This window comes from Amphiprion ocellaris, chromosome 7 (genome assembly GCF_022539595.1).
Source record: "Amphiprion ocellaris isolate individual 3 ecotype Okinawa chromosome 7, ASM2253959v1, whole genome shotgun sequence".
NCBI classification, from domain to species: Eukaryota; Metazoa; Chordata; class Actinopteri; family Pomacentridae; genus Amphiprion; species Amphiprion ocellaris.
Window position 1 is genome coordinate 35,960,399 of NC_072772.1, and position 18,652 is coordinate 35,979,050.

The 18,652-nt window shown below is 39.2% G+C and overlaps 1 protein-coding gene across 5 annotated transcripts in view; it reads left to right on the forward strand.

The window, feature by feature from the left end:
• plekhg2 (pleckstrin homology domain containing, family G (with RhoGef domain) member 2) overlaps positions 1 to 18,545 on the forward strand; it is a 104,940-nt gene extending 86,395 nt beyond the window's left edge. For 2 of the 5 annotated variants that reach the window (XM_055012270.1, XM_055012271.1), the window contains 9 exons: positions 5,682 to 5,832; positions 8,816 to 8,947; positions 12,566 to 12,748; positions 13,903 to 13,995; positions 14,069 to 14,155; positions 17,087 to 17,120; positions 17,204 to 17,302; positions 17,394 to 17,495; positions 18,190 to 18,544. In XM_055012270.1, the coding sequence (XP_054868245.1) occupies positions 5,682 to 5,832; positions 8,816 to 8,947; positions 12,566 to 12,748; positions 13,903 to 13,995; positions 14,069 to 14,155; positions 17,087 to 17,120; positions 17,204 to 17,302; positions 17,394 to 17,495; positions 18,190 to 18,395 (1,087 nt within the window). In that variant the 3' untranslated portion in view covers positions 18,396 to 18,544. Of the gene's footprint in view, positions 1 to 5,681; positions 5,833 to 8,815; positions 8,948 to 12,565; positions 12,749 to 13,902; positions 13,996 to 14,068; positions 14,156 to 17,086; positions 17,121 to 17,203; positions 17,303 to 17,393; positions 17,496 to 18,189 lie in introns of all 5 variants that reach the window. The other 3 variants (XM_055012269.1, XM_055012272.1, XM_035957928.2) reach the window with 3 other exon arrangements.
• Positions 18,546 to 18,652: the final 107 nt, after the last annotated feature.

Below are 18,652 nucleotides of genomic sequence, written 5' to 3' on the forward strand. Positions count from 1 at the left end.
ATTCTGCATGTGTACAACTCCCTTTGCATGAATGTGAACGCATTTTGCACCATATTCACTGCAGCACAATGGGAGTTTCTTGATTTGTGTTTTGTTGAATATGATTCATTCACCTGCACTGAAGAATTTGAGAAGGTGTCAGATAAAAAAAAAAGAAGTGATCAGTTGTTGTGCACCAATAATCCAAAATGTGACCACTTGCCTAAACTTAGCCAAGTAGTTTTGGTGCTCAAAGTTAACCAAGTAGTTTTGCTGCCTAATCTTAACCAAGTATTGTGGTATTTTGCTTTAATCAAGTAGGTCTGATGTCTAAAGTTAACCACATAGGTTTGGTGCCTGAATGTCACCAAGCAATTCTGTTGTCTAAACTTCAGCAATTAGTTTTGGTGATTAAACATAACTAAGTAGTTTTTGGACCAGAACTTCCGCAAGTAGTTTTGGTGTTTAAAGTTAACTAAGGTACCATGCTGTATAAACTTGGCCAACTAGTTTTGTCTAAACTTAAGCTATTAGTTTTGATGAGCATACATACCATAGTAGTTTTAGGACCAGAACTTAAGCAAATAGCTTTGGTGTCTAAAGTTAACCAAGTAGTTTTGATTTCTAATCTTAACTAAGTAGATCTAATGTCTATAGGTTTGGTGTCAGAATGTTACCAAACCCCGACTGAACACACAACTAAACACAGGGTGAAAAACAGCAAAAGTCCAAATGAGACTTGCATGGAAAAAAATTAAACCACCAGTGATCCGATGTGTCAGTTTATCTGTTTAACTTCAGTGAATCACATTGTTTTGCTGATAAGGTCACTTCACAGAACGCCGTCTCAAACATCCTCAGATCTGGATCCAGACTGGTTCAGAGTGAGTCACCGTTGGGTCGGTTTCATGCCGAACACTTGGAGGATGCCATGTGTGATGCTTTAGCTCAGCACAATAAGACAGTAATGTAATTGCCAGAGGAGCAGACATTTGGTCTCTGCTCGGCATTTTTCCGCTGCGATCCGCTGGGTCAAATTTGGAGGGAAATCTGCTGGGTTGCAGGTTTGTGAACTCGAGTGTCGCTCCGCCGGGAACCCGAGCTGGAAGTCTTTGTTTGGTTAGTTATCCTGCGTAAAAAGAGAAACTCGCCACAAAAGAAAACGGCCTCAGGAATGCAGCTTCTCCACCATCTGAAGCCCGACCGAAGGAGATGTTTGTCTTTAACTAACATCACAACACTTTCCATGTAGCGTGAAACAGGCCGCCGTTAGAACGACATTCACAGATGTGGATGTAATCTCAGCCGTCCGATCCAGAGGGAGGCAGATGCTGAGGTAATTTATGCTGCTAAACTCCACTTGGATGCATGTGCAGATTGTAATGCAGTAAATTGATGAGCTGTGGATCCAGGGGGCTGCTGAGGCTGGGAGGGGGTCGTCTCTCTGAAGCCAAGTTTTAACAGAGCAGGGAAACGTTCCAGTAGATCAGACCAGAACACATGAAAGTCTATCTGAGAGGAGCTGAGCAGGTTGTTGGGTTTGGAGTAAAATCTCCAGTACGTGGGCTTGTTTGGTACAAAATGTTTACTGCTTTAATCACAAACTTTTCCCTTCTGACTGCAGAAATATCCAGATTACCTGGAGATCTTTGTCTCTTATGGTCCTAAACATCTCTGTTCAAACATTACCATCCAGGTTGTTGGTGTTTTAGTGCATTCACGTCTGGGTTTTTGACATCTTGGTGCAATAACATTTTGGTTATTTAGGGTGTTGGTGTGTTTCAGCCTGGTTTTTGACACTCTAGTGTGTTAATATCCAGGTTATAGAAACTCAGGTACAACAATACATATGGTATAGACATTTTGTTGCATTCATATCCAAGTTTTTGATGTTTTGATGCATTAACATCCAGGTTATGGACTTTCTGGTATTTTCATATCCAGGTTTTTGACGTTTTTGTGCATGAAGATCTACATTTTTCATGTTTTAGTACACTGATATCCAGGTAGTTGGTATTTTGATGCATTGATATCTAGTTATTTTGATCAATTGGGACAATAAAATCCAGGTTATTGACATTTTGGTGAGTTGAGATCCAGGTTTTTGGTGTTTGATGCATTAATATCCAGGGTATAGACACTTAAGTTTGTTAATATCACGTTTTTTAACAAACTGGTGTGTTGATATCAAGGTTATGGATGTTCTGGCACATTGATATCCAGGTTTTTGACATCTTTGTGCATGAAGATCTAGATTTTTTATGTTTTGATGCATTAATATCCAGGGAATTGGTGTGTTGGGGCAGTGCGATCCAAGTTTTTGATATTTTGATGCATTAATGTCTAGGTTGTTTAAACTCTGGTGTCTTAATATCCAGGGTATAGTCACTTGAGTTTGTTAATATTATGGTTTTTGATATACTGGTGTGCTAATATGCAGGGTTTAGACATTTTGTTGCATTCATATCCAGGTTTTTGACATCTTCATGCATAAAGATCTATTTTTTCATGTTTTGGCACACTGATATTTAGGTTTTTGATTATTTTTGCCTTTAAAATCCAGGTTTTTGACATTTTGATGCATTAATATCAAGATTATGGCATTCTGGCACATTGATGTCCAGGTTTTGGTAATTAAGTTCATTCTTATCCAGGTTTTTGACGTCTTTGTGCATGAAGATCTAGATTTTTTATGCTTTGGTGCTTTAATATCTGGGGAATTGGTGTTTTGGTGCATTGATGTTTGGGTTTTTGATTATTTGGGACATTAAAATCCAGGTTTTTGACATTTTGATGCATTATTATCCAAGTTATTGACACTTTGGTGTCTTAATATCCAGGGCATTGTCACTTAAGTTTGCTAATATTATGGTTTTTGACATACTGATCTGTTAATATCCAGGTTATGGATGTTCTGGTACATTGATCTCCAGCTTTTTGACGTCTTCATGCATGAAGATCTAGATTTTTGATATTTTGATGCATTAATATCCAGATTTTTGATGTTTGGTGCATTAATATCCAGGTTATGGACATTGTGGCACTTTGATATCGAGGTTTTTGATAATTTGATTGCTTAATATCCAGGTTTTTGACATCATCGTGCATGAACATCTAGATTTTTTATGTATTGGTGCGTTAATATCCAGGGAATTGGTGTTCTGGTGCATTGATGTCTAGGTTTTTGATTACTTGCGGCATTAAAATCCAGGTTTTTGACATTTTGATGCATTAATGTCAAGGTTATTGACACTCTGTTGTCGTAATATCCAGGTTGCGGATGCTTAAGATTGATAACATCCAGGTTATTGACATACTGGTTTGTTGACATCCCAGTTTTTCATCAATGAGCTTTCATGAATTTTCTGGATATTTATACTTTGTCTTTGTGTTCACCGTGAATCAACCCTGAATGCCAAAAAGGCAACATTCAATATTCACAAACCACAAAGCACGACATGAATCTTTTATCCAGTGAGCTCATAAAACAGTGGCATCAACGTACGTACGTTTTATCTGCCATGAAGTGGAAAAGTCATTTAAGAAGCAACTTTCTGCAAATGCAAACAGAATTTAAAGGTGGCTGGAAGATCTGGAGTGGAGTTGAGGAGGTTAATGGTCTCTGAAAGGCTGAGCAGGCTGGTGTCACATTATCTCTGATTGGTGGAGATGAATTCAGCCTCCAGGGAACAGCTGCAATTATCTGCGGTCTGTAAGGATACGAAGGCTGAGATGAAACCTGGCTTCAGTCTGCCATAATGACGACCAGGAACCAGCGCCACACATCATCTTTACACATTTCTGCCTAGAGAACGTAAATGACCCGAGGTGGACAGAAAATAGACGAACAAACTCCTCATGCAGCTGGAAAGCAGAGGTGAGCTCCAGCTGCAGGAACTGAAGGATGATTTGATGGGAAAGTTACCAAGCGCAGTTTGTAGGAATGTCTGGTGTCGTTCACATCTGCCACATGTGACAGATTACAGCTTTATGACTTTATGTCTACGAGGATTCAGGCCTCCAGTCGGTGACATTTAGCATGAATGAGAAGGTTTCTCCACTTTTACGATCGTCACACTTAGTCACAAACGGCTAACGTTCTGCCAGCGCCCCCTAGAGGCTACAGTGCTCTTTACATTCCAGATGTGGAGGCAGTGGATGGAACTAACATCTGGTGAATCTTTGTTCTGTAAAGAGCAAAGCGAGTCTCCAGTAAAGCTCCAGCCTGGTCCCAAATAGAACCGGTCAGAAATAGTCTGACACCATTCTTTTAAAGGGAGAAACACTCTGGTTTGTTTGAAATTTAGATGTTTTATTTGTTTTTCTACTAATCACAAGCAGAATCAGCTTTAATCATAATCGTCTGTAGTGGAGCTCAGCCCAGGATGCAGTGATGGTGCCGCTGCACACAGGAAGCAAGAACTGTCTAAATATAGATACTTCACAGACAATTCCACCTGTGACACCTGAGATACTACCAAATACTACATGTAGGACCCCAAATACCACCTGCTGCCACAGGTAGCCACTCAAATACTACCAAATACTACATGTAGGACCCCAAATACCACCTGCTGCCACAGGTAGCCACTCAAATACTACCAAATACTACATGTAGGACCCCAAATACCACCTGCTGCCACAGGTAGCCACTCAAATACTACCAAATACTACATGTAGGACCCCAAATACCACCTGCTGCCACAGGTAGCCACTCAAATACTACCAAATACTACATGTAGGACCCCAAATACCACCTGCTGCCACAGGTAGCCACTCAAATACTACATGTAAAACCTCAAATACCTCCTACCACTACAGGTAAAACCTCAAATACCTTTGTCAAAGTATCTCAGGTGTTTCTAGTCCACATCCAACACATTGACTCTTAAAACTTCAGTTCAGAAGCTGAAGAACTCTGGAAACATCTTCAAGAACCAAGAACAGTAGTTCAGTTGGTTTTTACTGAAGCTCTTTGGGTTCTTTATGATGTTTTGGCTCGTTGTCCTGCTGAAGAATGAATTTGATCTTCCTGAAGGCATAGCAGAGAACAAGAAGAACCTAAAGAACCCTGTTGCTCATGTGTGTGAGCTTCAGGGTTTGTTCTTGAGTTCTGTCTGTAGAAGATATTAGTGAATTCCTGGACTCCATACTGTGATTAACGTCTATCTGGAGAACCAGATTCTCCTCGTCTACCTTGACCTCCTTCAGTCCAACATTCTCTGGCTTCCTGCTGTGATGGATGTCTACCAGAGGACCCAACAGCTGAGGAACCTCCTCCATCTTCCCTCCTTCTACTTCCATCCTCTGGACGACTCCTTAAGTCTTCTTCACCTTCTCTGTCTCACTTCAACATTGTCTTTGTTCAAATTGTGACGAATGTTGGTGATAATTGTTAAACTTGTAATGGATGTTTGTCAGAGCTCCAAACAGCTGTTCCCTCCTGATCTCCTCCATCTGTCTTTTCTTCTTTGGTTCTTCTTCTTCCCTCCATCGTTTCTTCGCCTCCTGCTCTGATGGATGTTTGTTGAGGATTTCCTTCACCGTTTTCCTTTTAGTTGCATTTCACTTGTTCGTGTTCATCAGACGAGATGACGGATGAACTTCTGCAACCTCCATCAGCTGTTTTTCATCCTTTATTTCATATTTCATGGCAGAAAGTATTTTTTATTCTAACGTCGTCTCTTTGTCTCCCCCTACAGTTCGGTCGCAGTCCTGAGAGAATGTATGAAAAACGAGAGTCTGGTTCGGTTCTTCCAGGAGAGACAGACGACCCTGAACCACTCGTTACCTCTGGAGACTTACCTGCTGAAACCGGTGCAGAGGATCCTCAAGTACCACCTGTTACTGCAGGTAATACTGCAAGTACTGCCAAATACTGCATAAATCACCTCAAGTACCACCTGTTACTGCAGGTAATACTGCAAGTACTGCCAAATACTGCATAAATCACCTCAAGTACCACCTGTTACTGCAGGTAATACTGCAAGTACTGCCAAATACTGCATAAATCACCTCAAGTACCACCTGTTACTGCAGGTAATACTGCAAGTACTGCCAAATACTCCATAAATCACCTCAAGTACCACCTGTTACTGCAGGTAATACTGCAAGTACTGCCAAATACTGCATAAATCACCTCAAGTACCACCTGTTACTGCAGGTAATACTGCAAGTACTGCCAAATACTGCATAAATCACCTCAAGTACCACCTGTTACTGCAGGTAATACTGCAAGTACTGCCAAATACTGCATAAATCACCTCAAGTACCACCTGTTACTGCAGGTAATACTGCAAGTACTGCCAAATACTGCATAAATCACCTCAAGTACCACCTGTTACTGCAGGTAATACTGCAAGTACTGCCAAATACTGCATAAATCACCTCAAGTACCACCTGTTACTGCAGGTAATACTGCAAGTACTGCCAAATACTGCATAAATCACCTCAAGTACCACCTGTTACTGCAGGTAATACTGCAAGTACTGCCAAATACTGCATAAATCACCTCAAGTACCACCTGTTACTGCAGGTAATACTGCAAGTACTGCCAAATACTGCATAAATCACCTCAAATACCACCTGTTACTGCAGGTAATACTGCAAGTACTGCCAAATACTGCATAAATCACCTCAAATACCACCTGTTACTGCAGGTAATACTGCAAGTACTGCCAAATACTGCATAAATCACCTCAAATACCACCTGTTACTGCAGGTAATACTGCAAGTACTGCCAAATACTGCATAAATCACCTCAAGTACCACCTGTTACTGCAGGTAATACTGCAAGTACTGCCAAATACTGCATAAATCACCTCAAATACCACCTGTTACTGCAGGTAATACTGCAAGTACTGCCAAATACTGCATAAATCACCTCAAGTACCACCTGTTACTGCAGGTAATACTGCAAGTACTGCCAAATACTGCATAAATCACCTCAAGTACCACCTGTTACTGCAGGTAATACTGCAAGTACTGCCAAATACTGCATAAATCACAGTCTCTTTGCAGTAGTTCTGGGTCTTCTCGTGGTCATGATTTGTGTGGTTCTGTTTTTTGTGTTTCTGTGGTTTTGTGTGTTTTTGCATTTATTTATGGTGGTTTTGTGTCTCGTTTTGGTTGTTTTGTGTCTCTTTGCAGTTGTTTTGTGTCTTCTTGTGGTCATGTTTTGTGTCTTTCTGAGATTTTGATTTTTCTGTGGTTGTTTTGTGTGTTTTTATGGTTGTTTTGTGTTTCCTTATAGTCATTTTGTGTCTCTTTTTGATAGTTTTGTGTGTCTTTACAGTAGTTTTGAGTCTTCATGTGGTCACGTTTTGTGTCTTTCTGTTTTTTTGTGTGTTTTTATGTTTGTTTAGTGTGTTTTTGCATTTCTTTGTGATAATTTTGTGTCTCTGTGGTCTTTTTCTGTCTTCATGGTCGATTTTTGTCTTTTCTGGTTGAATTCAGTGCATTTATAAACTATAAAAACCAGCTGAGTTAACAGAACGGGTTTATTAATCCGAAGATCTGTTCTCCGTTTGTTCAGGCGTCGGTTTTTCATTTGATACCAACAACAAACAGCTGCTAGAGTTGCTTTGTTTCAAAGAAAAACAACGACCTTGGTAGATTCAAAGAAAATAAAAATAAAAAAACACAACAGAAATTTAATTTAACAAGTATTAAAGACAAACAGCGAGTTTCTAGTCAGAAAGAAGAACTTTTCAGGAGGAAACTCTGGGATTCCCTGCTGGTATCTTCAGTGGCTGCTGCTAATCGTGATGCTAAAGTCTAATAAACCCCAGCTTTGACCTGAATCATCCGTCCGTCTGGTCTGGTCTGAACCAGATGCAGGTTTTCCCAGTAAACGTGCTGAGTCGCTGTCCTGGTTCTGGTCCAAGCCCACCTCGGAGCAGATGATGAAACCCAGAGAAAGTCTTTGTTCTCCAGTTTAAACACTGCATTGGATCCGTACAGGGAGTTTCCCATAATCCTTCAGTCTTAACCTTCTCCACTTCTTTTGTTCTTGATTCTTGTTTTTAAAAGATGCGTTTTGATGTTTGAACCTCAACCAGTGGTTGAGGTTCAAACATCAAAACAACAACTTCTGTTGGAACTTTAAAGCATCAAAGCTTCATTAGTTGAGTTTCTCTGATTGAAAAGTTCCAAATCTGTGCCTATAAAAATCAAAAACCTAATTGAAATGTGGACGCCCCCTGTAGTTGAGTCTTCCTGTGCAGTGACGCTCTGCTCCCAGAGCTCCTGCAACACCTGGAACACTCCCTGGAAGTCCTGAATCTACTAACAACTGAGACTCTGTAACTGGAATTTCACTTTTTAACTTTGACACATCTGGAGAGTTTTGCAGGTAGAGAGCTGCCATAGAGTTTATGGTTGTTTTGTGTCTCTTTGTGGTAGTTTTGTGTTTTCTTGTGGTCATGTTTTGTGTCTTTTGGGGGGTTTTTTTTTTTCTGTGGTTGTTTTGTGTCTCTTTTTGGTCATTTTTTGCATCTGTCTGGCAGTTTGGTGTTTTTTGTAGGTGCTTTGTTTCTCTTGATGGTCATTTAGTGTTCCTTTGTGATTTTTTTGTTTCTCTTTATGGTTCTTCTGTGGTTCTTCTGCTATTAAACTGCTGTTTATTCTCTTGGTGGTAGCTGCAGATCCTCCTCCGGTTACTGTGAAAGTTCAAGCTTCAAAATCAAATAACAAATACAAAAACACAGATCCAGTAGTTGATAGAACCACATGGCGATGCCGCTGAACTTTTTAATCACACTTTACATAATTAAAAGCCTCTCTCTGACTCGTACCTTGTTGGGTAGTTTTAAATGTTGGTTTCGTGTCATTTCAGGAACTTTCCAAGCACTTTGATAAGAGCGATCCTGGATACGAGGTGGTGGAGGATGCCATCATCACCATGACAGCGGTCGCCTGGTACATCAACGACATGAAGAGGAAACAGGAGCATGCCGTCCGGCTGCAGGTAAACACTAGAACAGGGCTGTCAGACTCATTCTAGTCCAGCAGAATCACAGCATAATGACTGATAAATAACCACAACTCCAAATGTTTCCTTTGTTTTAGTGCAAAAAAGTACATTCTGAAAATGTTCACATTTACAGAATTATCTTTTTACAAAACATCATGAACAACCTGGAACTTATTAAGAAAAATGAATTCAGTTTCAGCAACATTCAGCCTCAGTTGATCATTTCCACATTACAGCTTCCAGATCAGAGTGTCTACAAATGAACAAAGCATTTAGTCATCTGGAACTGAACCATAGAGGATTTCACTTTATGATCAAAATGACAAAAGTCAGACAAAAAACAACAAAAACAAGACAAAAGATTACAAAAATGCGACACAAAGCGACAAAAAATGAGACAAGCGACACAAAACAAAAAAATAGACAAAAAAGTTAGAAAGCGACAAAAAATGGACACAAATGAGACAAAAAATGACAAAAGCGAAAAACAAAATGACAAAAAAGTTGGAAAAAGGAAAAAAGGAAGGAGAAAGTTGACTTGAGATTTTGGCAGATGAACTGTATTTTTAGCTCTCTGTGGTGTTTTTGAATGAATATTGGTGGTTAAAGGTGGAAAAAGTCTTCAAATCACTTCACACAACTCAAGTTGTTTCTGTGTCTCTATCATAAATTACCCCTGACATGGAGACAGGATTAATGTGGATAAACATCTAACAGCAAATCACACAGTTGAGTTTGTCGCTTCCAGTTGTTTGGGACTATTTCCTCTGACTTTATTAAAAACCTGCATCCATATGAGTGTCTAGATTAGCATTATGTATTGTTTAGACACCGTGCTGGTCGTTTAGATTAATTATTATATTATTGTGTGTTATTAGATCACTTGCTGCGTTGTCTAATCTCACCTTAATGACAAATATCATCACTGTGGCGTCTGAATGACAGAATAACGTTATTTTAACCCTCCTGTTGCCTTCATTGACGGGAACCAAAAAATATTGTTTCCTTGTCTGAAAAAAATCCAAAAATTCAGAAAAAAATCCCCAAATTTGGCAAGAAAATTCTACTAAATATTTTCAAAAAAATGAGAAAAATCTTCCGAAAAAAATCCTAAAAATATCTAAAGTGATTCCATATATATAAGTAAAACTTCCAATATTTTCTTTAAATGTTGTGAACGTTCTTAACCCTCGTGTCGTCCTGCGGGTCAAAAAAAAATAATTTCACAATGAAACTTCTGATGTCCACATTTTCAACATTTTTGGGACATTTTTGGACATTTTTTTGGTGAAAAAAAAAGAAATGTTAAAAATCAACCAAAATCCAGCGAAATTCGCTGGATTTTGGTTGATTTTTATGTGAATGTTCTTAAAGAAAATATTAGAAGTTTTACTGATATATATAGAATCACTAGATATTTTTAGGATTTTTTGGAAGATTTTTACTCATTTTTTCAAAATATTTACAAGAATTTTCTTGCTACATTTGGGGGATTTTTTAAAAATAAAACTTTTAAGGGAAACTTTAAAGGAATTATTGGAATTTTCTTCCTGAAGGTTTTGCATATTTTCTGAAATTTGGGGAATTTTTTTGCTGAATTTTGGGATTTTTTTGAGACAAGGAAACAATATTTTTGGGTGCCTGTCAATGAGGACAACAGGAGGGTTAAGAAACATTTTTTTGACATTTCTTTTTTTCCACCAAAAAATGTTCAAAGGTTTCCCAAAAATGTTGAAAATGTGGATAGGGTTAAAGTGATTTGTTATTATTATTATTATTATTATTATTATTAATAATAATAATAATAATAATAATAATAATAAAGTGATTATTAACACCTTAAATCTGTCTTTACGGTCCTTCTTGGCGTCTCCAGAACCACATTTTTAACCAGCTTCACTGCTCACTACACAACTACCACCTCCACACAGCAGAAGCTGAACCTTCTGTGAGCTTCAGCGTTTCCAAAACGACCAGCTGCAGGTTTACTGGACTGACTTACAGCAAAACAGGAGGTTAAATTCTCCTCATACCCGAGTCTAAATGTAGCGTCCGAGCTAAAACACGGCTCATTTCACCGACGGTGCAGCACCAGGTCGACCTTCAGGTGTCAAACATTCCACAACTTCCCCCGACATGTGTTCCCGTCATGTCACACACACAGGCGTGTCATTAACGTGTTCCAGCACACGTGGAGCCCACAGAGCGAAGCGTGTTCTCGGGTCCAGCTGGGTTTTAACACCTCTGTCATTTCCCTCCAGTCTGAGCCTTTAATTCAGAGTTTTACAACGTTTTCCACTCTCAGCTCGTTTAGATTCACCTCCTGTCACCTGTGGGTTCATTAAGACCACACTGGAAAACAATTAACATTAAAATAAATTCGTAAAACAATCAGTGTTAGAAAATTTCTGAAACAATAAATATTTAAAAAATCTGTAAAAACAATAAACGTTAAAAAATCTGTAAAAACAATAAATGTTAAAAAATCTGTAAAAACAATAAACGTTAAAAAATCTGTAAAACAATCAATGTTAAAAATCTGGAAAAACAAACATTTAAAAAATCCGGAAAAGCTGAAAATAACTAAAATTTGGGAAAAAAATGATTTTTTTGTTGATTTAAATACAGCAAAACTGTGATTTTATGGTAAAACAAAAAAACAATTTCTAAAATCCAGATATTATTTACAGGTTATAATGTAAATAAACTATAGTTCTCTGTGGTTGTTTGGAGAAGGTTTTGGTTTGTGGGTTTTAGAACTAGAACATATGTAGAAGTTCTGGTTTTAGAGCTGGAACAGCTGTAGAAATTCTGGCTTTAGAACCAGGACTAGAACAGCTGTAGATGCTCTGGCTTTAGAACCAGGACTAGAACAGCTGTAGATGCTCTGGCTTTAGAACCAGGACTAGAACAGCTGTAGAAGTTCTGGTTTTAGAACCAGGACTAGAACAGCTGTAGAAGTTCTGGTTTTAGAACCAGGACTAGAACAGCTGTAGATGCTCTGGTTTTAGAACCAGGACTAGAACAGCTGTAGATGCTCTGGTTTTAGAACCAGGACTAGAACAGCTGTAGATGCTCTGGCTTTAGAACCAGGACTAGAACAGCTGTAGAAGTTCTGGTTTTAGAACCAGGACTGGAACAGCTGTAGAAGTTCTGGTTTTAGAACCAGGACTAGAACAGCTGTAGATGCTCTGGTTTTAGAACCAGGACTGGAACAGCTGTAGATGCTCTGGTTTTAGAACCAGGACTGGAACAGCTGTAGATGCTCTGGTTTTAGAACCAGGACTGGAACAGCTGTAGATGCTCTGGTTTTAGAACCAGGACTAGAACAGCTGTAGATGCTCTGGCTTTAGAACCAGGACTAGAACAGCTGTAGAAGTTCTGGTTTTAGAACCAGGACTGGAACAGCTGTAGAAGTTCTGGTTTTAGAACCAGGACTAGAACAGCTGTAGATGCTCTGGTTTTAGAACCAGGACTGGAACAGCTGTAGATGCTCTGGTTTTAGAACCAGGACTGGAACAGCTGTAGATGCTCTGGTTTTAGAACCAGGACTGGAACAGCTGTAGAAGTTCTGGCTTTAGAACCCAGCTGGTGTTTCGTCGGTCTGTGCAGGAGATCGAGGCCCTGCTGGTGAACTGGACCGGTCCGGACCTGAGCGGCTTCGGGGAGCTTGTTCTGGAGGGTTCCTTCAAGGTCCACCGGGTGAAGAAGGAACGAGCGTTCTTCCTGTTCGACAAGATGCTGCTGATCGCCAAGAAGAGGCTGGAACAGTTCGTGTACAGCACGCACATCTTCGTGAGTTCGTGAAAGATAAACCTGTTTTACTATCTGAGGTGTTCAATGTTCATCTATGATCCACGGATTCACGGGACTTTCAGTCAGTCTGGACAAGTTTCAAGTTGTTTTAGACATCTTTCACAATATTTTGGAAAGGTTCTTGTCATTTTTGACGTATTTTGAGTCGCTTTAGACAAGTTTGTGTCATTTGGGACATGTTTTGAGTCATTTTAGACAGGTGTTTGTCATTTTGAACTTGTTTCAAGTCGTTTTGGACAAGTTTTGAGTAATTTTGGACACATTTTTTTTAATCATTTTTGACATGTTTTGAGTTATTTTGGATAATTTTTTGCTATTTTGTACATTTCAAATTATTTTGGACGTTTCAAATCATTTTAGACAAGTTTTTGTCATTTTGGACGTGTTTCGAGTTATTTTGGACAAGTTTTTTTTATTTTGGGCATGTTATTTGGGCAAGTTATTTGGAAATTTCAAGAGCAATTCTGGACAATTTTAAAGTTGTTTTGGACACATTTTTGATCAGTTTCAACAAATGCTTCTCATATTAAACATGTTTTGGCCTTTTGAACAGTTTATAAGCTATTTCACACAAGGTTTTGTCAAATTTCGAGTTATACAGGACAGATTTAGACTCATTTGATACAAATTTTAACTCCTTTTGGTTTTGAGTTTGGAGTCATTTCGGACAAGTTTTGGCCTTTTATAACAGTTTTTAAATAATTTTAGCATTGCTTCTGTCATTTTGGGCATTTCTTGTCATTCTGTGCAGTTTTTTTAAAAGAATTTCTGGGTTTGTTTCTGTCATTTTGAACAAATTTAGCATCCTTCTGGAGAAAAAATGGAGTTAATGTGAGCGTGGTCTTCAAGTTCTTCATCAGATTCAACAATTCTGGGGGCTTTTGGGCTCGTTTTATGTCTTTTTCAACAAGCTTATGTCAGTTTTGTAGTCAGAATTCTTTTTAGTTCAACCAACCATCAAACTGAACTGACCTGTGAAGGTCCTCGTGATGTTTTACACCACGATTCAGCTTCACATTTATCTGCTGAGCGTCAGGAAGTGGAAACAAACCAACAAATATGTCAGACAGAAGCTTTCCTGGATGATGTAGTTGATTAAAGGTCCAACTTTTTCCTCCATGTTTGTGTTTCAGTGCTGCAACCTGCTGCTGGTGGAGACTCTGAAGGATCCGTTGTGTTTCCGAGTTTCTGACCAGACGATTCCCAAACAGCAGCACATCGTTCAGGTCAGAAATTATTCACAACGAATCTGTGTTTTACTGTCCTCAGTGTCGATATTTACCGTTTTCATTACTGCAGACCAAGAACCAGGAGGAGAAGCGACTCTGGGTTCATTACCTCAAGAGACTCATCGTGGAAAACCATCCGGCTTCACTGCCGCAGAAGGTGAGAACATTGGAGGAGGTTTGAGAATGTTGGAGCAGGTTTGAGGAGGTTCAAGTAGGTCTGAGAAGGTTCAAGGAGGTTTGAAGAGGTTTCAGCAGGTGTACGTAGGTAGGAGGAGGTTTGAGGAGGCTTAAAGATGTTTAAGGAGGTTCGAGGAGGTTTGAGGGGCTTTGAGGAGGTTTGAGAAAGTTTTAGTAGGTTTCAGGAGGTGTATGTATGTATGAGGAGGTTTGAAGAGGTTTAAGGAGGTTTAAGTAGGATTCAGGAGGTGTTTTTGGAGGTTGAAGTAAGGTGGAGGAACTTTGAGGAGGTTTAAAGAGGTTTGAGAATATTTAAGGAGGTTCAAGGAGGTTTAAGGAGGTTCAAAGAGGTTTAAGAAATAGATTTGGAGAAGTTCGAGAAGATTTGAGGAGGTTTAGGGAGGTTCAAGGAGGATTAAGGAGGTTCAGAGAGGTTTAAATAGATTTTAGATTGTTTGAGGAGGTTAAAGGTGGTTTAAGGAGGAGACGCAAAGATGTAGAAGGATAAAAAAAACAAGAGGAGACAGTGTTGGTGGCTGCAGTGAAAGAACTACTGGACTCACTGCAGCATGTTTCAGCTGTAGTACTGGTAGTACTTGCAGTAGTACTTGTTTGTATCTACTCTCAGATGTACGTCACTTTGGATACCAGAGTCCTCAATGAAACTGTACAACTGTAGTAGCAGTAGTACTGGTTGTAGTAGCAGTAGGACTGTATGTAGTAGCAGTAGTACTGTATGTAGTAGCAGTAGTACTGGTTGTAGTAGCAGTAGTACTGGTTGTAGTAGCAGTAGTACTGGTTGTAGTAGCAGTAGGATTGGTTGTAGTAGCAGTAGTACTGTATGTAGTAGCAGTAGGACTGGTTGTAGTACTGGTTGTAGGAGCAGTAGGACTGGTTGTAGTACTGTATGTAGTAGCAGTAGGACTGGTTGTATTAGCAGTAGGACTGTATGTAGTAGCAGTAGTACTGTATGTAGTAGCAGTAGTACTGGTTGTAGTAGCAGTAGGATTGGTTGTAGTAGCAGTAGTACTGTATGTAGTAGCAGTAGTACTGGTTGTAGTACTGGTTGTAGGAGCAGTAGTACTGTATGTAGTACTGGTTGTAGTAGCAGTAGTACAGCATTAGTACTGGTTGTAGCAGCAGTAGTACTGTATGTAGTACTGGTTGTAGTAGCAGTAGTACTGTATGTAGTACTGGTTGTAGTAGCAGTAGTACAGCAGTAGTACTGCTTGTAGTAGCAGTAGTACTGTATGTAGTACTGCTTGTAATAGCAGTAGTGCTGTATGTAGTACTGGTTGTAGCAACAGTAGTACTGTATGTAGTACTGGTTGTAGTAGCAGTAGTACTGTATGTAGTACTGTTTGTAATAGCAGTAGTGCTGTATGTAGTACTGGTTGTAGCAACAGTAGTACTGTATGTAGTACTGGTTGTAGTAGCAGTAGTACAGCAGTAGTACTGCTTGTAGTAGCAGTAGTACTGTATGTAGTACTGGTTGTAGCAGCAGTAGTACAGCAGTAGTACTGCTTGTAGTAGCAGTAGTACTGTATGTAGTACTGGTTGTAGCAGCAGTACTACTGTATGTAGTACTGGTTGTAGCAGCAGTAGTACAGCAGTAGTACTGCTCGTAGTAGCAGTAGTACTGTATGTAGTACTGCTTGTAATAGCAGTAGTACAGCAGTAGTACTACTTGTAGTAGCAGTAGTAATGTATGTAGTACTGGTTGTAGCAGCAGTAGTACAGCAGTAGTACTGCTTGTAGCAGCAGTAGTACTGTATGCAGTACTGGTTGTAGTAGCAGTAGTACTGTATGTAGTACTGGTTGTAGCAGCACTAGTACAGCAGTAGTACTGCTTGTAGCAGCAGTAGTACTGTATGTAGTACTGGTTGTAGTAGCAGTAGTACTGTATGTAGTACTGGTTGTAGCAGCACTAGTACAGCAGTAGTACTGGTTGTAGTAGCAGTAGTACAGCAGTAGTACTGCTTGTAGCAGCAGTAGTACTGTATGTAGTACTGGTTGTAGTAGCAGTAGTACAGCAGTAGTACTGCTTGTAGCAGCAGTAGTACTGTATGTAGTACTGGTTGTAGTAGCAGTAGTACTGTATGTAGTACTGGTTGTAGCAGCAGTAGTACTGTATGTAGTACTGGTTGTAGTAGCAGTAGTACAGCAGTAGTACTGTATGTAGTACTGGTTGTAGCAGCAGTAGTACTGTATGTAGTACTGGTTGTAGCAGCACTAGTACAGCAGTAGTACTGCTTGTAGCAGCAGTAGTACTGTATGTAGTACTGGTTGTAGTAGCAGTAGTACAGCAGTAGTACTGTATGTAGTACTGGTTGTAGCAGCAGTAGTACAGCAGTATTTTGTGTTGGTGTTTGCTGCCCTCTGCTGATCATCTACAGAAACTACATTTTAAAACTGAACCAGAAATCTGAATTGTGACGTCATCAAGTGTTCTCAGTGGAGAATCGACAAACTTTCAGTGAACTTGGACACGTTTTCATCAGAAATTCTGGGCAACTGTTGCATCATTTTATGCATGTTTTTGTTCTTTCTGACAATTGTCATTCGTTTTAAAAATTAATGAATCACCGTAGACGAACTTTAAGTCAGTTTAGACGATTTAGGAAAACAATTTTTGAGCTATTTTCAAAAAAGTTTTATCGTTTTAGACACATTTCTTTCATTTTTGGCCCTTTTATGGGAATGTTTGGACTAATTCGAATCATTTTGAACAGATTTTTGTCATTTTGGATGAACTTTTGGACAGATTTTTGTCATTTTTAAATTTTTTTAATCCTTTCAGACGAACTTTGATTCAGTTAATTAGCAGATCAGAGATGAACTTTTCTTCTCTGTAATTTTTCGGCTGATTGACGTTTCTCTTTCTTCTTCTTTTATCTGTTTCCTCTTTCAGGCGAGGCAGGTTCTGGGAGACAACTTCTGTCAGAGTGAGTTTCTACGCTTGTAAACTGTCAACTCTGAAACTTGGTGAATGAATGTGAGATAACGTGACGTCTGTTTTCTGCTTCAGCTCCTCAGTTTGATCAGGAGAACCTGAAGAAGTCGACCGGCTCCCCGAGACTCAACGACATCCACGGGTTCCACCGAGGGAGACGTCAGTCAGGTCAGGGTCAGTCTGGAACCAACCTCACCGTTAAATCTGTTGTGTTGACAGTTTAAAGCAGAAGTTTGAAGTCTGGTTTCTGCGTTTGTGTCTCCAGAACCTCCAGAGCTGCTGATGTTCACGCCTGAGAAGTCCAGGAAGAGTTTACCGCTGCTGCTGGACGGAAACCTGCCGTACCGACGGAGCAGGAGGCAGTCGGGTAACAAAGATTCAGTTTGTTCCTGCTTCACATCCAGATGTTAGGACACAGAACAAAGGCACAATCTATGTCGTAGGAATATTAAACTGTTAAGATGTTTATTTTGTTTCCCCTATGATAAGTGTTTTCATTCAGATGTGTCCAAAATGTCTCAAAAATGTGGCCAGAATGACTCAAAAGTTCATCCAAAACTACTTTCAAAGTGTGCAAATCTACTCATAGTTAAAAAATTTGTCTGAAATGACTCAAAATGTTCCTAAAATGACAAAAAAAGGCAGATATGACAGAAATGTACTCAAAATTCCTCCAATATGACTGAAAAAAATGTCCAAATGATAAAAATTTGTCCAAAATTACTTTCAAAATGTGATAATCTACTCATGAATTGTTCAAATTGGCCTAAAATTAGCCAAAATGTTTCTGAAATGATCAAAGTTCCAGAAATTTCAGAAATGTGTCCAAAACTATTCCAAAATGACCCAAAAATGTCCAAAATTACTTTCAAAATGTGATAATCTCCTCATAAATTGTTAAAAATGAAAAAAGAATGACTCCAACATGACAAACAGGTGTCCAGAATGAATAAACTTTTTTTTTCCAAAATGACATAAATTTTTCAAAATAAAATGCGCTCAAAGTGGCTTGAAAAGTGTCCAGAACGTCTGAAAAGCTGAAAACGTTTCTTCTTTTCCAGCTCCGGCCAAAGACATCGAAGCAGCGTTCCATCCCAGCGGTGAGAATCAGAATGTTGTTGTTTTATTTCCTCCAGCAGGGGGAGCCGTCGGTCCTCAGACAGCTTTTACAAACTTTATTTATTACCATCGTTTTAATCTCAGTGTGTTTGTTTCACATCGACAGTCTAAAGCTGCTGCTTCCATTCATAAAATAGTAAATAAATAAACAGCTTTTCACAGCTTCAGTTCTGCAGCACACGTCTGGATTTAATGTTTTTGGACACATTTTTAAGCACTTTTAATCATTTTTGAGTGAATTTGCACAAATCTACACCATTTTTTTTTACCTGTTTTTGTTGTCTTTGGGTCATTTTTGGCATTTTTTTTGACAATTGTGTCATTTTGGACATTTTTGTGTCCTTATGGATATTTTTTCAGTCGTTTTGCAAATTTTTATGTCATTTTGCACATTTTTGAGTCATT